Here is a 23589-nt window from a genome sequence, read left to right on the forward strand (position 1 = left end):
TATTTAAAGTTATAGTCCATTTTTAGATAAATTTTTGCTCGATGCTAGGTAAGAGTCCAGCTTTTTGTTGTTGTTTTCCAGCTTTCCCAGTGTCATTTGTTGAAAAGATCATTTTTTCCCTCAACATGTGGGTATCCTTATGAAAAATAATTGTCTGTACATATTGAAGGTTTTATTTCTGGATTCTAAGTTTCTTTCTGTTATTCTATATGTCTGTTATTTATGCTAGTACTGTTTTGAACATTGTGGCTTTGTAGTAACATTTACAGACTTTTGAGTAGTGACTTTTGAATCGTAACTTTTGAGACATCAGGGTCTTTCAACTTTGCTTTTCTTTCTCAAGATTATTTTGGCTATTTTGGGTCCTTTGCATTTTCATATGAATTATTTTCTATATCTACAAAAGCCTTTTGGAATTTTGCTAGGCATTATATTCAATTTATAGGTCACTTTGGGGGAGTTTTGCCATCTTAGTAGTATTAACTTTTATTCTATGAATGTGAGATGTCTTTGCCTTTATTTAGGTCTTTAATTTCATTTAGCAATACTTTATAGTTTTACAGTTATTGGGGTAATGATGGCTTCACAGAATGATTTAGGAAGTGTTCCCTAATGCTCTCTTTTTTAGAAGGGTTTGAAAGTAGGTGTTAATTCTTTTTTAAATGTTTGATAGAATTTACTACTCATTCAATCTCTTTACTTGTTATAGATCAATTCAGATTTTCTATTTCTTCTTGAGTCAGGTTAGGTTATTTGTGTGATTCTAGAGTTTTATCCATTTCATCTAGGTAATCCTGTTTATTGGCATACAATTTTTCATAATATTCTTTTATAAGCATTTTTATGCTGGTAGTAATTTTCTTACTTATATATCTGATTTTATTTATTTGCATCTTCTCTCTCTGTCTCTTCTTTTTTTTTTTTTTTTTTTTTTGTAGTTATTCCAAAGAGATTTGTTAATTTTACTGACTTTTAAAAAAACAACAACAATTTTTGGTTTTGTTGCTTCTATTGTTTTCCTATTCTCTATTTCATTTACCTTCTGGTAACTTTGGTTTTTCTGTTTTATTTTTCTAATTTCTTCAATCATGGAGTTATTGATTGAGATCTTTTTAAAGTGCATGCTTTCATAAATATAAGTGTCCCTTTTAGCACTGCTTTTGCTGTACTACCTAAGTTTTGATATGTTGTGTTTTCATATGTCTCAATTTTTTTTTTTTTAGAGAGAGAGAGAGAGAGAGAGAGAGAGAGAGAGAGAGAGAGAGAATTTTTAATATTTATTTTAGTTTTCGGTGGACACAACATCCCTGTCTGTATGTGGTGCTGAGGATCGAACCCGGGTCTCACGCATACCAGGCGAGCGCACTACCGCTTGAGCCACATCCCCAGCCCCTCAAAATATTTTCTAACATCCATTGTGATTTTTTTTTTTTTGACCCAGAGATTGCTTAAGTGTGTATTGTTTAATTTCCACATATTTGCAGATTTTCTGCAAGTGAGTGAATTTCTGGTCATTCCATTTTGGTTGAAGGACATTTGTATGAGTTTACTATCTTTAAATTTAAGAGTTGTTTTGTGGTCTAATACATGGTTTATCCTGGAGAATAGTCCATGTATACTGAGAAGAATATATATTTTACTCTTTGGATGGAGTGTTCTGTATATGTCTCTTAGATCTAGTTGATTGATAGTGCTATTCTTTGGATGAAAAGTTTGAGATGCTTGAAGGCCAATGGTTGGCCCAAGTCCAAATGAGAAAGAAGGTTTTTCTCAGACTCTTTTATCTTAAAGTTCACATTGACCCATTGAAAAACATCAGGCTGGAACACAGCTGGCCTCTAATAGTCATTCATCTGATTGATTACTTAATGCCTCATTAGCAACTAAGAATCGCTTTAAAAAAAATGACACAGTCGTATCTCCTAGAAATTGCCCTTCTTTTTATGTTGTTCCAGATGCACCAATAAAAAAAGATAACCACCTAGAAAAATACAATTAAAAAAGAACTCCTTTTACCTCATTGCAATTTTATTTTCAGCCCCTAGTACTAAATTTAGCATTTTTAAGGTTGACAGGACAGCTAGAACATTGTAGCTGGCTGGCAATTCCTCTTTGCTCCTGGGTACCTGTGGCCTAGGCAGCACAAATTATTAATTATAGGGGCTTGTTCTGTTAATAGTACTCATGAGTTTGAATTCCAACTGGTACTACAGAAAAACAAGAGAATTTCTATATTTGAATTTCCCTTATTAATATGATCTCTAGAACTTAAGAAATCATAACCATATAATATTTTATATTAACTTTATAATCCAGATACAATAGCTTTCAAATATAAACTATTTAAAGAAATTCCCTTTTAGGGAGGAGGGGAAGAGAAAGGAGACATACTGGGGGATGAAATTGACCAGTTTACATTGTTGTATTGTGTGTATGTACTAATATGTAACAACAAATCCCACTGTTATGTATAATCATAATGCACCAATAAAAAAAAGATAGCCACCTAGAAAAATACAATTAAAAAAGAACTCCTTTTACCTCATTGCAATTTTATTTTAAGCCCCTAGTACTAAATTTAGCATTTTTAAGGTTGACAGGACAGTTGGGACATTGTAGCTAATTGGCAATTCCTCTTTGCTCCTGGGTATCTGTGGCCTAGGCAGCTACTAAGCTGAAGAAAAGACTGTTTCCCTCTTTAGTTTAAAGCTTTGTTCTTTTTTTAAAAAAAAAAAAATATTTTTAAAAAATTGTTGATGGACCTTTATTTTATTCATTTATTCATGTGCGGTGCTGAGAATTGAACCCAGGTCCTCACACATTCGAGGCAAGTTCTCTACCAATAGGCCGCAACCCCACCCTAAAGCTTTGTTCTTGCCCTGGGATTTAACCTTTTTTATGCTTAGAGGAGAAAAACACAAAGTTTTCATATTTTTGGTGCACCTAAGCCTGACTTTGGGACCATTTGGACTCTTTGTTTCTCCCACCCTGAGGAGAAAACAAAAGCTAAAGGAGTAAGGAGGACTGCATTTTCTTCCCTTGTAGCTTCAATGAGCCCAAAAGCAGCCAGGGATCCACTCTCCTGGGGCTTAGTTTATTGTTTTCAGATACATTGATAAATGTTACTTCTTTTCAATTGAGAACAGCTCAGTTTCTGTTCCATACAGTGGATGACTCCACAGCCATCCAGGCACCAAATATTTGTCCTGCCCTGCCTGCTTCATTCTTTATTTTATCAACCAGTGCTTTTGCAGTGTTTGAGGAAGAGTTAGAGTTGTAGTAGAGAATCTTTCTCCTGCTGCCCTGTGTCTGGAGCTTCTAATCTTCTACCTCAGATTTAATTTGCCTGGAGAACTCACAAGTCTTGGCAGGTGGTTGTACTAAGAGCTACAATTTGTTACACTGAACAGGTACAATGCAGAGTCATCAAGGGGAAAAGGTATCTGGGCAAAATCTTGAGGAAACCAGGAACAAGCTTATGGAGTCCTTCGTCTCCCAGACCAGTTACACAGGACCCTTAATCCACCCCCCCCCCCACCTCACCCTCTATCAGCTTGTGATGACATGCATGAAGTGCTGTCTACCTGGGAAGCTCATTAAACACTTGATGCCCAGAGTTTTCATTGGGGGTGATCAGGCAGCTACCCCTGCCTGATACATACCAAGTTCCCAGTCCCAGAGGAAAGCAGGGTATAGCATAGACCACAGTGTTTGTGCAAACAGTTAGACACAGTGAGCCATGCTCTTCACCTGGGGAATAAGGGAGCCCTCCTGAGATTCAGGTTCCCAGGTGTCAGCCAAGTACTCATCTTGTAATATGCCTGTCTGCGACCTGTGCTGTCATCTATTTCTTGTACAAAATGGTAATTAAAAGTTTTCTAATTTTCCATTGTTAGGCATTTAGGTAGTTATCTTTAAGTTAAGTATCTTTCTAACTTAAAATCTTATTTTGCTCTTTTGGGCAGGGAGTCATTCCTAGAAATAGAATTAATATCTTTTTTGAGCATTTTTATATCGTCTTGTTTTCTGAGCATTCTCCTTCCTTTACCTTCTTTTTGTACTAGGTTTAATCAGGAAAAATTCCACACTTTTTATTGAAAAAATTGATTAAAAATACAGTATGGATTTTTTAAGGTCTTCATCAGTTCTTACTTTTTTTTTTTTTTTTTTTTGGTGTGTGTGTGTCTGTGTGTAAAATAGGGTGTTGTAGCTACTTACCAGCTCAACTATTTCTTTGGGTTTTTTTTTTTTTTTTTTTTTGACAGTACCAGGGATCAAATCTAGGACCTCACTCCTGCTAGGCAACTATTCTACTACTGAGCAATATCTCCAGCCCTGAGCTATTGTTTTTGATGCTCTGACAGGTCCTAGTTGTGACAATGTTGAGGAAGATATGAATGCTTGTGCCCGAGGAGCCTCTGCTACGGTTTTGGAAGAAACACGGAAGGAAACAACTCCTGTGCAGCTCCCTGTTTCAGGGCCAGAACTGGCTGCCATGATGAAGATTGGAACCAGGGTCATGAGAGGTGTGGATTGGAAATGGGGCGATCAGGTACTCTGAGATTTGATTTAACACATGAACCACACACTGGTTATCTTTAGCACATCCTGCTGTATATGATATTAGTGGAAACAGGAATATTTAACTGTCTTAACTCAGGGCAGGTGTGATTGATGGAGGACTTAGTTGTTGATTCCTGAGCAGCTAAGTAGAGGCAAAACAAGCAGAGAGTAACAGCATCCTACTGCAAGGGACACCTTAAGGAGAACCAAGGCTGGAAAGAGTGGCAGATATTTAAAAAAAAAAAAAAAACCTCACTGGCATATGGCTTCATTTGATGAGCAATAGGAACTGGACTGAGAGTGAGCAAAAAAAAGTAATTCTCATTCTGAATGCTGGTATTGTGAAGGGGCAGGAAGCCCAGATGCTGCTTCTGAGAGCTCATGGCTATATGCCCATGAAATGCCCAGACTCATATCACTTCCAAATCTCTCTCAAGTGCCCCCAGGGAGAGGTTGCTTATCATTGCCCTAGTTAAGTTAGGGCAGTGTTCACCTTCATATAATTATACCAGCTATACTGTTAAGCATGGGCTTTGTCACAGTACTGTAGAAATGAAAATGTCCAGGGAAAGGTAGCAGCATCCTAAACATAGTTTCTCCCTTAGAAATAGGAAACAGACTGTCTGGTGTGGGGCCCAGTTCCAGGGGAAGCAGAAGAGGGGGAATGCAAAGAACTGGGGCTCTTTTCGTGTCTCTGCTTTTGCAGTAAGTGCCCCATGAGGGATTGAGAGGGTCAAAGAAAAGCCCATCAGGACCTTGCTGGAAAGCCTGCCTTTGCATTTTGTCAGTGGAAATTGAAATAATAACCTGGGTGGACATTATTTCTTGGGTAAAGGAACATAAGCATGTTATTTCATGGCACTTAACTTAAAATGGTGTGAATTGTACATTTTGAATGTAGGTTTTGGACTAGTTTATTACTGTGAAGTTTGCTTACATTGACTTAGATGTCTTCACAAGGAGGGTGGCTGATTGAGATGTTTATGTGCAGGTCGTTAAAGAGAGACCATGGTGGATACAGCAGGGCATGTGCCCTCTTTGACTGGTTTTTATTTTGGCTTTCCCAGGATGGACCACCCCCAGGCCTCGGACGTGTGATTGGTGAACTGGGAGAAGATGGGTGGATCAGGGTCCAGTGGGACACAGGCAGTACCAATTCCTACAGGATGGGGAAAGAAGGAAAGTATGACCTCAAGCTGGCTGAGCTGCCAGCTTCTGCACAGCCCTCAGCAGAGGACTCAGACACAGAGGACGATTCTGGTGGGTGACTTGTGAAGGCATTTATTTAGTCCAGAGCAGTCTGGAAAATTGTTCAAGTGTTAGTTGGCTGTTATTTTTCTTAGGGAAGGTAAAACAGTAGTCAGGACTCGTTTGTATAAAGTGTTCTGTGGATTTGGGTTTAAATACTCTTCAAGGTGGTTTTTTTTTGGTACTGGGGATTTAACTCAGGGGTGCTTTACCTCTGATGGAGTCACATCCCCAGCCCTTTTTACTTTTTATTTTGAGGTAGGATCTCACTTAATTGCTTAGGGCCTCACTAAGTTGCTATGACTGGCTTTGAACTTGTGATTCTCCTGCCACAGTTTCCAGAGTACTGTGGGAATAGCAGGATTGCTCTACCCTGCCTATCTTCTAGGTGATTCTGATGCAGGTATACAAAGTGGCTCTGGGCACGAGCTGCCCAGCTGGAACTCATTTTCTGCATGTCCTCCTCAAACCCTTTCTGCTCTCTCTCTGAGGGAAAGATGCATCCTCACTTCTGATGGAGCTGTGTAGTTGATGCTGAGCCTGTCAGAGGGAATGAGTCATGGTGTGGTGGATTAAGCATAGCCTATGCTGTTTGGAATCCTTTGCTCCCTTTGTACCAGCTTCAAGCTCTACAGAACATGGATCTATGTGCTTCCTTTACCTTGAACCCGTGTGTTTTCCTCCTTTACCTTTCCTCCTTGGTTCTTGACTCATTAGGTCACATAATGAAAAGGTAGTACTTTTTTTTGCCTCCAGGAAAAAGCAGAAGGGAGAGTTTGGAGGTGGACCCAGAAAATTTGATCCTGTCTAAAGAAATTAGTTTGAGTTTATGGGAGGAGATCTTCGTGACACTTTTTAGATATATGCAAAAGACACTAGGACATGAGAATGAAACATCATGTGACTGGTCTTGCTGAGTCCATTATAGAGGCCTGAACTATCTCATGGGGCTCTATGCCAATTGTATGTGCTTTTCCATTAGTCTTCAGAAACTGCTCTTATAAAGAGCAGATGGGACCTGCAAGGATGTTCTCAGGAGAGAATAGGTGGCATGAGTTTTGGGGGGTGGGAGACTCTGTGCCACAGAATACAAGTGTGGGCTTGGATCATGTGGGTTCAGCTCCTAATGCTACTGCTCTGGACTGGGGCCCCTCAAGTGTGAACAGAGATGCCTGCCACTGAGAACTTCTAGGAGTGATGTATGTGGTCCACCAATGAGGGGTACTGGCTTTCCCATCAGTGCATCTGGCATTGTAATTGGAGTGTGTGGCTCCAGACCATGTGTAGTCTCTTCCTCTACCCACTCAATAGGGGAAACAAGCCTGGCTGTCTACTTGGGAGCTTTCCTCACTGAGGAGTTAGAATCCAGGCAGAGGTGTACCTGTGACAGAAAGATGGCTGTTTTGTCCCACAGACATTCAGGCTGGACATGTGAGTGTCCAGTCTCGCTGCCCCACAGATGGAGGCACTTTGCCCTTATCCAGGTTGGAACTAGCTTGTCAGAAACCAGCCTGACAGTTGATAAGGTGTTTTTCCAAAGTAGTGAAACTTTGTAATCATTCTATCTCAGTGCTTTTGAGTTATATGCTTAGGGTTTTTTTTTTTTTTTTTTTTTTTTTAGTTATTTAAAATAACAATTTAAAAGTTTCATTTTCTTTGAGGAAGTTGGAAGCAGAAATGATTAGGACAGCCAGGCACAATGGCATGTGCTTATAGCACCAGCTCCTTGAGAGTCAGAGGTAGGAGTCTAGTTATTCAGGCCAGCCTGGGCAACATAATTAAGCCCTGTCTAAGGAGGAAAGAAAAAAGGGAAGAGAAGAGAAGAGATCAGGGAAAACCTCTAGTGCATCCTTTGTTCCGTCTTTTCTTGTAAAGATCTGCTTCTTGTTTCAAAGTGGAAAAAAAAAAAGGATGTAAAATCTCTGTACCTTTCTATTAATTTTATTGTGAACCTAAAACTGCTTTAAAAATTGAAGTTTTTAAAAATAAAAGATGAAGAATTATGTGCAGGGCCATCTTCCAATTTTATTTGGGAATATAGTTTTTAATTCTGATTATCTTTTTCAGAAGCTGAACAAATTGAAAGGAATATTCATCCCACAGCAATGATGCTGACCAGCACTATTAACTTACTACAAACACTATGTCTCTCTGTTGGAGTTCATGCTGAAATCATGCAGAGTGAAGCCACCAAGACTCTGTGTGGACTGCTTCGAATGTTAGTGGAAAGTGGAACAACAGATAAGACATGTATGGAATGAATAACTGTGGGCCCAGAGAGTCAGTATCGGTTGGGGGGCTATAAATTTGTCAAGTTTGTGTGTATGTGAACAAATATGGATGAAAAGCGTGTGAGTGTGTGTTTATTAGGTTTCTATTGGTGCTGCAACAATGTACTATAAACTGTATGACATAAACAACAGGACACCTTGGCAGGACTGGTTCCTTCTGTGGGCCACGTGGAAGAATCTGTTCCAGGTCTGTCCCCTAGTTCATGGTGGGGTATTGCTAACAAATTTATCTTTGGCATTCTTTGATTTGTAGACACATGACCCTAATCTCTGTCTTTCATGTTCACATGTTTTTTTTCCCTCTTTGTGTGTCTGTATCCAAATTTACCTTTTGTAAGGAAGCAGTAAATGTTACTCAAACAAATTTTATCTAATATTATCTACAATAACATTGTTTTCAAACAGTATCATGTTCTGAGTTACTAGGGGTCAGTGCATCAATATATGTATTTTAGGGGGACATTTCAACCTATAACATTGGCTTAAAACAACAAATTTATTCTCTCAAAGTTCTGGAGATCAGAGTTCTCAAGTCAAACCATAAGCAGAACTATCCTCCTTTCACAGGCTCTTGGGGAGCATCCTCCCTTGTCTTGTCCAGCCTCTAGTGGTTCCAGACTTTCTCGGTTTGTGGCTGCGTTACTCCAGTTTCTGCCTCTGTCTGAACATGTCTTCCTCCTTGTTGTTTCTTTATGTCCTTTTCTCTTAGTGTTCACTCTAATCAAGTTTTATATTATCTCAGTTCTTAATGATGTACATAGAACTTCTTTTAAAGTAAGATCACACTCTGAGGTTCTGAGTGAATGTCAGTTTTGGGAGGGACATGACTTAATCCATAAAGTGTTTGAGCTTCTGTGGATGAGAGTTTTAAGTATGGGGAATGTGAATTGAGGAAGTGGGCTGGTGTATGTTCAAGTGTGAGGATGAATGTGTTTGCATATATCTCTATGTGATGGAATGTGAGTGTTAATTGAGTGTAGGTTTGCGTATACAAGAACATATTTCAGAGTGCATATATGATTAAGAACATAATGTGTTTATTTGTGTGCCTAAATGTCAGTCTGTATTGATGTGAATATGAGAGAATGTGTTCGTAATCAATGGGTGAGAGTTTGTGTTGGTAGCCTGACAGTGTATGTTTGAGAATATCATGTGATTGGGTGTGTAGTGCATGTGTGTACATGTGTGGATGTGCATGAGAACATATGGCTATGGGCAACTAGCTACACATTGATGAAGTGTGAAAGCTTGAGTACATGTGAATTAGCATTTATGTCAGCCTGTATGTACTTGTGGGTATGTAACTGTAGTTTGTGTGAGTATGAGCGTATTTGTACTATATTTGAGTATGCATGAGTGATTGCAATATGAGTGTGTTACCAAGTATGAATGAGAGACTGAGTATGATACAGTGAAAATATATGAAGGTTAGGGTGTGTGAGCATGAGGGAGTATGTTGCAAGATACATGTACTTTGTGCATGTGTGTGATTGTGGAAGTATATGAACATGAGTGTTTGAGTGTATATATATGTATATATGAGTGCATTGCATATCAACGTGAAAGCACGTGAGTTTTGTTGGGGAGAGTGAATGTCAGTGTTTTAAGTGTCAGTGAGCAGGAGTCTGTATGAGTATAGGTAAGAGTGTGAAGTGAGAAGGCAAACACTTGCATGAGTATGTGGATTTGAGTGTAAGTGGTTGTGTAGAGTAACTGGGTGTGATTTGGTATATTTGAATAATTGTGTAAGTACACATAAGTTAGTTTGTGTGCATGGGAGTAGTGATAAGTGTATGTGAATGTGCATGTGTGACTGTAAACTTGCATCATAGGTCTGATGTATGTGTGTGACTGAATTCTTTTTTTTATTTATATATAACAGTGGAATGCATTACAACTCTTATTACATTTATAGAGCTCAATTTTTCATATCTCTGGTTGTATACATAGTATAATGTGATGACCATTATTATCCAAAGTACATGTATGAGGACATGAATTGGTGTGTGTGTGACTGGATTCTGTGATTGTGGGTGACTGTTATTGTGATGGTGGTATGAATGTATGTGAGAGTGTGTTAGGTGTGAATGACCAGAAGAGTGTGAGAGTACCTGTGAGTGTATGAGCCTGAGTAATTGTGTGAATTAGTGTGGGTGAATGTGTGGGAATGCATGTGAGAGTGAAAGTTAGTGAATGTGTGAGCATGTGTCTGGTGTTGAAGGAAGGTTGTGTCTCTGTGACCACAGTGGGGATGGCAGATGGGCACTGCAATTTGGGAAGAGGGAGTCCAAGCAGAGACTTGTGGGAGCTCCAGCTTCTGGATCACACACTTTAGCTTAGAGGAGAGTGCAAAGGAAGAGGGGAACTGAGTGGACAGTGGGAAGCCAGGGGGAGAAGGCTTGGTCCCAGTCATGTTAGCATCAAATTGTGTAAACCTAGTGAAAACCTCATTCTCATTCTGCTTGTACAGACTTCTTAAACTTGGATTGGAAATTTTTGGTGCAGATTAAGTATAACTGAGATCATGGGGATATTTATTTATTTATTTATTTTTTTTTTAAAGAGAGAGTGAGAGAGATAGAGGTAGAGAGAGAGAGAATTTTTTAATATTTATTTTTTAGTATTTGGCGGACACAACATCTTTGTTTGTATGTGGTGCTGAGGATCGAACCCGGGCCGCACGCATGCCAGGCGAGCACGCTACCGCTTGAGCCACATCCCCAGCCCCTCATGGGGATATTTAAAACACAAGATTTAAAAACATAATAGATGTACTATTGCAAATTACTGCTATTAAAATTAAAGATCATTTTCCCCTATTACCTAGAAATAGTAAGTAGATGAGATTTATTAACTTGCTTGAGTTACTACACGTATTTTAAAAGGTTTAAAAAATGCTGTGAAATGTTTTTTGAGCTAGCATAAAGCCTTCTTCCATTCCTCTCACATTGAAATAAGTCCCTTTGTAATATATTTGTAAAGTAGCTTATTGTCAGAGGGGAAAAACCATTAGGTTGATTAAAAATGAGAATTGCACTCATTAATTTTATTTTTAAGCATTTGGTGCCAAGCATGTTTATTTTCCCCCCTGTCAGCTTCTCCAAACAGGCTGGTGTACAGGGAGCAGCACCGGAGCTGGTGCACCCTGGGGTTTGTAAGGAGTATTGCACTCACGCCTCAGGTGTGCGGAGCCCTCAGCTCCCCACAGTGGATCTCGCTGCTCATGAAGGTCGTGGAAGGGCACGCACCCTTTACTGCTGCCTCACTGCAGAGACAGGTAATCTGCCAGGCAAAACTCAGCCCACAGAGAAGCATCCTTGTGCCAGCATTCCCAGTTCTTTATTCAGTAATGAGTGCCCAAGAGAGCTAGAAGTACTGCAAGGTAGATTTACTGGAGACAGGGCTTAGGTTCTTGATTGTTTTGAATAGGGTAAGTTGCTGAACTTCAGTTTACTTATCTGTTGCATGATTAGGTCGTACAGCTGCTCTCATCTGCCTCACTGGAGTTGTAGTATAATTGTCTTAAGAATCAAGCTGAAAAGAATTATTTTAATTATGTAAACAAATACATGCAACTATATTGTCGCTTATTTTTTTTTAACCCCTGATAAACCGTATCATTAATAAGCTTGAGTGTGTAAGTAAAATAAGGAACATCAAAGTTTTACACGATTAATTGCATTACAGGGACAAAAGAGAAGAAAAAAGTCTATAAACCCTTAATCAGATAATGGCTTCATTTAAACCTGTTTATTTATAATTATCTGATCAGATCTTAGCCGTGCATTTACTGCAAGCTGTTCTTCCATCATGGGACAAGACAGAAAGAGCAAGGGACATGAAGTGCCTTGTGGAAAAGCTGTTTGGCTTCTTGGGGAGTTTGCTCACTACTTGTTCTTCTGACGTCCCATTACTCAGAGGTAGGTGGCTCTTACTTGTGTCCCCTGGTTAATGAGCAATGAACAGTGCAGCTTTTCACTTTGACTCTTCCTCAGAATCCACGTTGAGGAGGCGGAGAGCCCGCCCACAGGCCTCTCTGACTGCCACCCACAGCAGCACTCTGGCTGAAGAAGTAGTGGCACTGCTCCGCACTCTGCACTCCTTGACTCAGTGGAACGGGCTCATCAACAAGTACATCAACTCCCAGCTCCGCTCTGTTACCCAAAGCTGCATGGGAAAGCCATCTGAAGGGGTGGGTTCTGTGTTTTCAAATAAGCTTTCCTTTGTATAATATCAATTTAACTTTTTAAATTATGTGCTTAAATGCTATATTTTTGTTTAAAAATATATTTAAAGTATTTTTAATGGACATAGTTATCAAAGAAATTAATATGGAAATTTGGAAGCAGACACAGTGAGTGGCACTTGCTTGTAGTCCCAGCTACTTGGGAGGCTGAGGCAGGAGGATCACTTGAGCCCAGGAGTTTGGGGTTCTCCTGGGCAACACGGAGACCTTGTATCCTAAAAAACTAGTTAGTTCAGTTTAGCTGTAAGTATGTAAGAATGGGGAGCTCTGTGGACTTCTGTTGTCATGCTTGCTGTCTGCCTTAGGCCCTGTTAGAGGACTTCTTTCCTGACTCTGAGAACCCTGAAGTGGGGGGTCTCATGGCCGTACTGGCTGTCATTGGAGGAATCGATGGTCGTCTACGTCTTGGGGGCCAGGTCATGCATGATGAGTTTGGAGAGGGCACTGTGACTCGCATCACCCCAAAGGGCAGAATCACCGTACAGTTCTCTGACATGCGGATGTGCCGAGTCTGCCCACTGAATCAGCTAAAACCAGTAGGTGAACTTGTGATAAATTACTGAATAAAATGATTTGGTACTAGAATTGGCTTTTGAATGTTAGAACTTGAAAGAACTTGTACTTTGTTTGTCTTCCAGGAAGCTATGTGACTCAGGAAAACTTTTTTCTTTCTGTGTTACGTTTGTGCTCCTGTGATAAGCAGCACCCATCTAACAGGACATAAAGAGCAGTGGTTCACATGCTAGTTTTTAACCTCAAAGACATGAAAGACACTAGCAACCTATAAGATAGTTTTAATTGTTTCAAAATGTGAATTTATAAAGATTATTTTTAATTAAATACATTTTTAAAAATGTAAAATGATTCCTTCAAGGAAATAATCTTTCTTCATTTAGAAAATGTTTTTAATTGCATTGCGTGACATGACTTCTGTAGCAGCTAATATCATCATAAACTTGTGAATTAGGGATGCATCGCGAAGGAGGTGATTTACATTATTTTGATGATTATAGCTTTCTATAAAACTGTTTTTTATTATTATTATAGGAATATATACATGTTGTAGAAAACTTAAAATGTATAGAAAATACCTCAGATTAATAACGATCATTCTGATGTAATTATTGTTGACAGTTGGTAAAGACATAGTTAATGTATTTATTGTATGTCTTAAATCTATCTTGCCTTAAACATTGTCTTGTAAAACTATTCTCAGATGTGAAACGACTTAGCGGGTATGTGTGGTATTTCAGAATCAATACTCATAGTTATAATAGCTTTGAGACTATTTCACTTGTTAATCTTATTGCTGCACTTTCAAGGTTTCTGTGCCCTTTCCTCAGCTTCCTGCCGTGGCCTTTAGTGTGACCAACCTGCCTTTCACAGAGCCCATGCTCTCTGTTTGGGCTCAGTTGGTGAACCTTGCTGGAAGCAAATTAGAAAAACACAAAATAAAGAAATCACCTAAACAGGGCTTTGCAGGTCAGTACACGTGCCTTCCAATGAAACAGTTTTAGTCTTAACTAGCATTGTTTGGCCAGTGTTTGTCCTTTTATCAGAGCAAATTTTCATATAACATCTGATGTTTTATGTTTCATGTGGATTTTACCATTTGTTGAGTTCCAGTTGGGAAAGTAACCTTGTGTGGTGATGAGAGTGATTTTGAGTCAGTCTTTGAGTTTGGAACCATATCCTTCACCCTCTTCTTAGTGCCAGCATTTATTCCTCCTTGATAACCCTCTAGTCCTTGTGGCCCAATAACCCTTTTGGAATGTTGCTCCTTGCCTCTTCAGTACCAGCTCCAGGGGGCCTTTATATTTGAATGCACTTTGCTGTGTCTCTCTGTGCATGGTGGGGTAAGACTGTAGGTATTCTTTTCTTGAACATTTCTTCTCTTTGGGTATAGAATACTACTCTTTTGAATTTCCTTTCCTTGCCCCTTGAGTATTCTAAGAGAACCCTACCGCCAACCCCATTCTTTACTCCATGGAAATTCTTGTAGCTTTACCCATAATTTCTGGCTCATTCTTCTTTCTCTGTTGAATTTCCCCATACCTGCTATTGCCCATCCCCAGAGGACAGGACACTATTTATTTCCCCATTGCAGAGGTGGCACAGCTGGTAAGGGGGAGAGACCAAGCAGAGTGCGTAGTTCTTACTGAGTTCTTTTGTTCCATAGGACAAGTAGACTTGGATCTACTGCGGAGTCAGCAATTAAAGCTGTACATACTGAAAGCAGGGAGGGCGCTGCTTTCCCATCAAGATAAACTGAGGCAGATCTTGTCTCAGCCAGCTGTTCAGGAGATTGGAACTGGTCATACAGGTATCTTTTTTTTTAAAGACATTACTTTTTTTTTTTAAGCTGTCAGTGGACCTTTATTTTATTTATTTATATGCTTTGCTATTTAAAATGTGGTCCTGAACCAGCAGTATTAAGGGCACATAAGGATGTGTCAGAAACGTAGACTCCCAGCTGTGCCTAGATGGAAGAAATCAAATCCTACATTTTATCAGCAAGACCCAAGGGTGGTTCTTGTGCACATAAAGTAACTCCTTTAATGCACTGCTAGTGTATTAAAATTCAAGTTGGGAATTCAAGTTGGTACAACTATTTGTTGGGCATTTGAGGAAGCAACTTTAAATGCATGTGTGTGTGTGTGTGTATTTTTATCCTCTTGTGGACATTTGTCACATGAAAAGGCATGGATAGAATAGTTTATTGATGCCCATCATGGTTCCTTTCTTTCTTTCTTTCTTTCTTTCTTTCTTTCTTTCTTTCTTTCTTTCTTTCTTTCTTTCTTTTTAAATGTTGAGACATTGGAGTCAAAATACTACATTATTATTATGTGGTGTAGTCATATATTGAAATAACATGAAGCCATTCAAAAGAATGATACATGTGTATGTTTATTGTCATGGAAACATGAGGACAATAAATAAGTAAAAAACACAGTGCTATGTTTATCTGTTTATACATATGCCATAGATTCATGTGTTTAGCAAAATAGTGACAATAATTGTTCAACAATAGGGTACAGGTTAATCTTTATACTTCCTCTATATTATTTTAATTTTCGAGAATGAGCTCATATCACTTTTTAAAAAAAATATGGAACATTTCATGAAATTGTGCATCATCTTTGTGCAGGGGCCATACTAATCTTTGTATTGTTTCAGTTTTAGTATATGTGCTGCTGAAGTGAGCATTCATGTCACTTTTAATATGAAAAAAAGAAAAGCTGTGAAATATTTTTTGATCATTGATTATTAGTATCCAGTACTAATGAATAGACATTGTGCTAGATATTAAGGGGAAAAAGATAGTTCTTGTTTAGGATCATTGTAATCTAGGGTTAAGATGGTGAGAGAAAATTGATGCAGATGGCCCTGAAAGCTTGAGTGGTGAGTGTGCTGTGAGGTGTGTGAATGCAGTTCTATAAGGATTCTAGGCACAGCAGCCACTGAGGACAAGGACAGGTGGCCTTTCAAAGGTGTGGCAGACAGTTGCCATGTGAAAAGAAATCTCCATGCCCGTGGAGGAAACAGCAGGAAGACTAATGAAGACTGCAAGATTTTGGGAGAGAGTATTAAGGAACTCTTCTTTGTTTGCCACTCAGGGTTTAACAGTGAGTGGTGGGGCTAAAGCTGGAGAGGTGGGATGAAGGCTGGTTAAAGTACCTGGAATACCAGGATGAAGATGGAGGCTAATGGAGAAAGCTATGGCAGGAGACAACATGACAAGAGCTGATACTTGGGATTTTAATCAACAAGTGAGGTGTAGAAGTATTTGGAATGGGGGATAGGAAGAGGGATACTTACTCTTGTGTCAGGTGATGAGGTATCTTCCAGGGGAAGGGCATGAAAAGTGGAAAGAAGGTTCAGTAGACACTGCTGTGGTAGGTTTTTTAGAAACAAAAAAGTAAAAAGATGCTGGTGTTTCAAGTTTGAGTTATATGGAGAACAGTGAATTGTGCATTTAAAAAAAATAGTGGAATGTTCAGGCTTGTTTATTTCTTAATCTTAAGAGGAATAGATACAGGGAAATTAATATTAAATCTGCTAAACATGGGAGAAATTGGTGAGAAATGCAGATTCATTTAGTATTATAGATGTTAGGAATCCTGAAGATAGTTTATAATAGCAGAAATTGGAAAGTAGGAGCCTGGGAATTGGATTGGCTCTTTAGTTATTGCCTGGGAGCAGTGATGCCAGAGCTAAGTCAGGATTATTCATGCTTCAGGCAGAGCACCATCTCCATGGGGAGCTGTTTAGAATGGGGATTGACAAATAGCTGCAGCACCTATTCTTGTGAATAAAGGGTTGGTTTTCTTGTCGTCTCTGCTACTTTTCGTCTAGTGACAGTACAGTGTTGAGTAGTTGTGATGGAGACCAGGTGGTCTGTAAACCTATTTACTATCTGGTAAAGTAAATATCTTTATGATAAAGATATCCAACCCCTGGTCTAGATGATTTGTTGAAGTTGTCACCAAACAAAACTAGTACGTGAAAAAAGTACTGTGAATTGTGTGAAGTGAATCTTGTGGTAGTTGATATTGATGGAACTATGGCAAACATAGTTTTAGAGGACTCATCTAAAGCCACTCACTGGACAAAAAGACATCATCTTGACCATGTGACAGATTTGGAATTGATGTCACTTAGTAATCTATCTGAATAAGGCTTAGAAGGAAATGTGAGGACTGGAAATACCAACTTGGATGTATTGATAAGCAGGGGTTACTGAAGCAATGAGTACATAAAAAAGAGAAGGCATAAGAATTGGACCAAGGGCAGAATCTAGAAAGTAGCTTTTGTTGGTTCAAATTAAACAGATGTACAAATGAAGGGCAGAGACCGAAAAGCAGGGAGTGGAAAATTATATCTGTAGAGTCTAGTTTATGTTTGATATTGAGCCTTGAAGATTTTGATTGTCACATAAAGAGGCAGAAATTAAATCTGGCTTAATGTACTCAGTGCATTCTCTTTAATAATAAAAGGGTTTATGGTTGAAAATACAATATACACATTTTGTTTTAAAATTCAGATGATGGAGCAGCTGCATCTCCTGAGCTTGGGGACATGTCTCCTGAAGGGCCGCAGCCCCCAATGATTCTGCTACAGCAGTTACTGGCCTCAGCCACCCAGCCATCACCTGTGAAGGCCATATTTGATAAACAGGAACTTGAGGTACATTTGTATAAACTTGACAGTTTTTAATCCAATGTACTAAATTGTGATTGATTTTTTTCCCCCTAGATGTGTATTTTCTTAAGGATGTATTCTGAAATTTAAATGATAATACCCAGATAATTCTTATGGCAAGATAGGCTTTAATCATTATTGTACACAGCAGAATACCTTAAATTTAGCTAAAGAATGGGAAGGTTGAAGTTAACCTTAGTTTGGATACCTATAAATTGTTTGAAAAATTAACCAGACACAACGTGGGTTAAACACTCATATGTTCATGGGGTGATCTTTTTCCAGGAAATGTTGTTGAAAGAGACCCATTAGGCCCATGAATATCCCATCTGTTGTTTGTTTCATTCTCTCAAAAGCTTCTTTTGGACATGCTTTGTTGCTGCAGGCCTTTCGTCCTCCCTGTGCAGCATAGCATGTGAAGCAAGACTGTGCACTTGGGGTACAGGACATTCTAGAATTCATAATTTTTATCAACAGAGGATAATTTAGTATCCTTTAACTCCCCATTTCCAGAACCAAAACTTTTAGCTCAACTTGGCTGAATTATGAGCTTTTAGGATGAAGCTTGTTGCTTCCAAGTTTCTCAGTCTTCCTTGCAAAATCCTAGGCTTTCAACACTTCCTAAACATTGGAAGGATCTATGGTGTCCTCAGTTTCTTCCTGGTTCCTTCCTCACATGTTCAAAATAACAGATATTTAGCACCATGAGAGCAGCTGGGGATGAGGAACAGAGATTGGCAAGTAGGTGGGCAGTTCTCAGATACCAATCTTGGTGGTACACATGTTTACCAGTTGATTATAATCTATAATCTGTTTCCCAAAGTGTAATCTTTAGTTCCCTTATTTTTAAATATCGTATTATTTACTTTACCTTAAATATACTTTATCGTATTATTACTTTACCTTAAAATAGTGGAGGTTTGATTTGGTGGTATGTGAGAGTGTCCTGTGTGTTTCTGGCTTGTGTTACACTGGATGAGTCAGTGCCTGTGATGAGCAGCTTGGTGCTCAGTTATGGTGAGGGATGTCTTTCTCTACTCCCTCTCACTGTGCTTACTTTTTCACCACCCAGGTTGCTGTGAAGTTTTGTCTAATGGACATTGATATTTGGCTGATTTACTAGACTCTTTGCTGAAGGAGTCAGAACAGTTATTTGACCACCAAATCTTTCCTCTGCAGTAAACTATGAAATTTGGCTTTGTTGTTTTCTAACCTGTTTATCAATTCACTTAAAAGTACACATGTTAATCAGGTTCTATTCTTCTATCTAGTAGTTCTTAGTAGACACTGGTTGTTCACCTTTTCTTAGTATAAATTAGCTGAGGGCACTTTCACACGCCTCCCAGAAACCTCTCATCTGCCCAGGCTGCTGCATTGGCTGTGTGTCAATGTTTGGCTGTGGAGTCCACTCACCCTTCGAGCCCAGGGTTTGAAGATTGCAGCTCCAGTGAGGCCACGACTCCAGTCTCTGTGCAGCATATCCGCCCTGCCAGGGTAAAGAAGCGCAAACAGTCACCGGTTCCTGCTCTGCCTATTGTGGTGCAGCTCATGGAAATGGGATTTCCTAGAAGGAACATAGAGTTTGCTCTAAAGTCACTCACTGGTGCTTCTGGAAATGCATCTGGTTTGCCAGGTATTGAATTTTCCTTGTTGATGCTTATTGTTTGCTTACATTTTAGTGTTGTTGGTCTTCATGGTGCTCTGTATGTGCTTGTCTCAGGTGTGGAGTCCTTGGTGGGGTGGCTGCTGGACCACTCTGATGTCCAAGTCACAGAACTCTCAGATGCAGACACAGTCTCTGATGAATATTCAGATGAGGAGGTGGTGGAAGACATGGATGATGCAGCCTACCCTGTGGTCAGTGCCATCTTGTACCCTGCCTGTGTTATACTCTGAGTACCTCTGATGTCAGTTTTCTCTGTTCCTTCAAAGACGCAATTATATCTCTCATGAATTGTCCATTAGAATCTCTTTAGTTCTGGACACAGAAGAGAGCTATCTATTTTGCTTCTGAAGTGATGGTTGGGTTTTCTGTATTATAATTACTTAATCTTTAAGACATGCCCTTGTTTAAACATCTAATGATGTTGGGTAGGCCTTAGATGATATTTTATTAAAAGATTGTGTTTTGTATGATACTGATTTTTGATCTGAGTAAATTGTGTTAAAGGATTCATTTGGAAATGCCTTGAAAGTTTTCTACATTTATAGCTTTTGAGATTCATTTTCTGCCCACTATACTGTTGTTTCTAAATGATGATTTTTATAGGAAAGACTAGTGTTTTTATTTTTTTGAATGATAGATCTCATAGACTTATTTCTTATTAAATAGGTTTATATAGTTCTCTTTCTCTCTCTCTTTTTTTAATGTATTTATCTCTTGTAGTCTACTGGTGCCGTTGTGACGGAGAGTCAGACTTACAAAAAGCGAGCTGATTTCTTGAGTAATGATGATTATGCTGTGTATGTAAGAGAGAACATTCAGGTGAGTCACTGTCTTAGGCTGGAGACTAGCTCATTTTTCATTTGGCATATGTGTGAGCATCTCCTACATGCTGAGCTTCAGTGAACAGAGGCCCCTGCTGTTAGAGAGCCTGCCTTCTTGTGGTGGAAGATAAAAATCAGACCTATCCCATAAACTCTGTGGTCTATTAGGAGGAGATGCATACCATGGCAACAAGAAAGAACAGGCTAGAGTGAGGGATTGGAGTTAGGGTGCTTTGTTGGGAAGATGTTTGGGAGCTTGTTGGGAATATACAGGCCTGCAGATGTGAAGGGGTAGCTCAGCAGCTTCCAGGAGAGGTCCAGGTATTTAGATAGGCCACTGTGGCTGCAGCAAAGTGACCAGAGGATGGAATTGCAAAAGGTGGATAATTGGGGCCAGAACTGGAGGACACAAGTGACCTGTCCACAGTAGACATGATACAGAGATATTATTTCTTTCTTATCCCCATTTGTGACCCTTTTAAAATTTATTTGTAAATAAATAATTTATTTTGAAACAAATATTTCTATATTTTCTTACATCTTTCTTAATGCCAGCTAACTTGCTTGGGCCATATCTGTTTTGTATAGTCCTTTATCCACCCAAATCCTTTGTTTTCTCATTCAAATTAAATTCTTTTTGTTTTTTTTTAAGTAATTTTAGAGAAAAAAAAATCTTAGAAATACCTGATTTTACCTATAACTTTGTCATTATACATCTCTGATGAAGGATTTCCTTTGTAACATGATGACATTACTTTTGCCCAACAAAATAAACAATTCCTTAATATCATCTCATACCCAGTGATTGCTAGGGGTTTTCCTAAAAATGTCTCTTTATGATTAATCTGCCTTCCCTCCCCTGACCAATCTGGATATAAGGAGATCACATACCTTACTTTTGGTATATCATAAGTCTCTTAGTCTAGAGTAGTCACCCCTTAGACAGCTCAGGCTATCATAGCAATATCATAGGCTTGATAACTTAAACACAGACATTATTTTCAAAATTCTGGAGGTTGTAAATCCAAGTTCAAGGGATTAACCTGGTTTCTCCTGAGAGCCCTCTTCTTGGCTTATAGATGGCCAACCTTCTCACTGTATACATACATACAGTGGTTAAGGGGAGCAGGAGCAAGCAAGAGAGTCCTATATCTCTTCTTATAAGAACACTAATCCTAGCTGGGCACCTGTGGTGCATTTCTGTAATTCTAGCAAGTTGGGAGGTTAAGGAAGGGAGATCCCAACTTAGAGGCCAGCCTCAACAAAATAACGAGACCCTATCTCAAAATAAAAGGGGTTGGGATTGTGGCTCAGTTGTAGAAGGCCTCTGGGTTCAAGCCCTAGTACCACCAAAAAACAAAACAACAAAATAAAATACACTAATCTTGGGCTGGGGTTGTAGCTCAGTGGTAGAACACTTGTCTACCATGTGTGAGGCACTGGATTTGATCCTTAGCACCACATATGAATGAATAAATAAATAAATAAAGGTTTTGTGTCCATTTACAACTAAATAAAATAAAATAAAGAATATTTCAAAATGAAATTAAATAAAAAAACAAAACAAACAAACCCCCACACTAATCCTTTTGTATTAGGGCCCTGCCATTATGACTTTATTTAACCATATTCAGTTCCTTAGAGGCCCTAGATCTTAATGTAGCTATATTGAGGGTTAGGGTTTCAACACATGGATTTTGGGGGAACACAAACATTCAGTCATAATACATACTTCTTCTCTTCCCCCTGCCCCTTCCTTACAATTAAATTTTTTTGTTTGTGTGGTCACAGCTATATCCTCTAAATATTTACATTCTGGAATTGGAGGTGGGTTCCTTGTGGTCATGGTTAACATGTTCTTTTTTCTCTATTTTCTTTAATAAAGTAAGAGTTAGAATTGGAAGGTGTTTATACTCAGTTTGACTTTCAGGCAGGAAGAATTCGTAGGTGGCAGTATGCTCCCTCTTGCCTCTTTTTGACAAGCATGCAGAATTGGGTGGGTTGGGTCTTGTCAGCTTACTCCTTCCATGATGAAGCCCTCCATAAATTGTTCATCTCCAATAACTTTAATAGCCATAAATGTCATAACCTAGACTAATCATTAGGGACTGCATTATGGGGGTTTTAGTTCTTGCTGTGGAAAAATTTTCTTATCAACTCTGATTACTTTTTATAATACCATTTTTATAGGAAACACAGAATAAATGCATGATTTATTTTGATGGGCACTGATAAATTTTCAGAATGATGCCCTAGTGCTCTGGTGCTTGTAAAGGTGCCCACAAAGCTTTGATTTGTTTTTATCATGAGGATGAATTAATTCACTGGCTTTAGGATTTGTTGTGGTTGAGGTGTGATTCTTTTTGATGATCAGACTGTTCTTTTGAATGAACCCAATAATTGTTGTTAGATCCTTTACTTACTTTATAGCCAAGTTGATCCAGGCTTATCCTGTATATTTCCTGCCCCAGATATAGAACCGGCCAGTTTTCTAAAGAACCCTGGTTTCATTTAGTGTAAATAATACTTGGATCTGCATTCTGGGTGCTAAACAAATTTTTAAAGAACAGAACATTACTAATAATGGTTCATTTCATCTAGATACACTGCCCTGGACTTTTAATTTCATTTCAATTTTAGGTGGGAATGATGGTTAGATGCTGTCGAACATATGAAGAAGTGTGTGAGGGCGATGTGGGCAAAGTCATCAAACTGGATAGAGATGGATTACATGACCTCAACGTTCAGTGTGATTGGCAGCAGAAGGGCGGCACTTACTGGGTTAGATATATTCATGTGGAACTTATAGGTGAGCACATTCTTTATTAAGCTCTTTGGTCTGTTAGAGACAGAGTTCCCAGTAATGAGTGCTAATTAAAGTGCATTTTATTGTTGAATTCTCTAGGCTATCCTCCACCAAGTTCTTCTTCTCACATCAAGATTGGTGATAAAGTACGAGTGAAAGCCTCTGTTACCACACCAAAGTACAAGTGGGGATCTGTGACTCATCAAAGTGTGGGAATTGTGAAAGGTAATGTTATCCAGGGAATAAAATTCCAAATGCTGACTTTTCATTAACTCAGGGCACACAGCCCCACCTCATGAAGAAGAAAGCCTTATGGTAGTGGTTGGATTTTTTTGTTTTTGGTACAGGTGGTTGAACCCCGTGGTGCCTTACCACTGACTACATCATCAATCCTTTTTTCCTTTTTTCTTTTGACACAGGGCCTTGCTAAGTGGCTGAGGCTGTCCTCAAACTTGAGATTTTTCTGTCAGAGCCTCCTGAGTCACTGGGATTACAGGTGTGCACCACTACACCTGGCTCAGTAGCAGTTTTTGACTGTCTAAAAACAAGGCCAAAGGCCCCAAAGTGCATCTGCTGTTGAATCAAGTTCAATTTATTAACTCACTGCAATTTGGGAGGACATATACCCTGGGGATCTGAGTGTGAGCAAGAACCAGCAGGGCTTGTGTTGAGTACTAGGGGGAGGGTTTGAGGAAGCTAAGGGTAATTCTAAGATTGTGTATCTAAATAAATATTATCTACATGGC

General features: G+C 39.1%; 1 protein-coding gene and 1 non-coding gene across 7 annotated transcripts in view; one reads left to right on the forward strand and one right to left on the reverse strand.

Moving 5' to 3' along the window:
* Herc2 (HECT and RLD domain containing E3 ubiquitin protein ligase 2) overlaps positions 1-23589 on the forward strand; it is a 190168-nt gene that overhangs the window by 78411 nt on the left and 88168 nt on the right. For 5 of the 6 annotated variants that reach the window (XM_058574077.1, XM_058574074.1, XM_058574078.1 and 2 more), the window contains exons 36-50: positions 4365-4552; positions 5631-5823; positions 7879-8061; positions 11198-11379; positions 11875-12022; positions 12098-12294; positions 12654-12884; positions 13692-13830; positions 14528-14671; positions 17393-17535; positions 18916-19183; positions 19271-19407; positions 19937-20035; positions 22678-22846; positions 22943-23068. In XM_058574077.1, coding sequence (XP_058430060.1) covers positions 4365-4552; positions 5631-5823; positions 7879-8061; positions 11198-11379; positions 11875-12022; positions 12098-12294; positions 12654-12884; positions 13692-13830; positions 14528-14671; positions 17393-17535; positions 18916-19183; positions 19271-19407; positions 19937-20035; positions 22678-22846; positions 22943-23068 — 2547 coding nt within the window. The remainder of the gene's footprint in view (positions 1-4364; positions 4553-5630; positions 5824-7878; positions 8062-11197; positions 11380-11874; positions 12023-12097; positions 12295-12653; positions 12885-13691; positions 13831-14527; positions 14672-17392; positions 17536-18915; positions 19184-19270; positions 19408-19936; positions 20036-22677; positions 22847-22942; positions 23069-23589) is intronic. The other variant, XM_058574075.1, reaches the window with a different exon arrangement.
* On the reverse strand, positions 15452-15555 carry LOC124082422 (U6 spliceosomal RNA). Its single transcript, XR_006848380.1, has one exon. It is a non-coding gene; the product is annotated as a U6 spliceosomal RNA (small nuclear RNA).

The sequence above is a fragment of the Marmota monax genome, unplaced genomic scaffold (assembly GCF_021218885.2).
Source record: "Marmota monax isolate L192 unplaced genomic scaffold, Marmota_monax_Labrador192_F-V1.1 WCK01_AAM20220418_F8-fsc00179, whole genome shotgun sequence".
NCBI classification, from domain to species: domain Eukaryota; kingdom Metazoa; phylum Chordata; class Mammalia; order Rodentia; family Sciuridae; genus Marmota; species Marmota monax.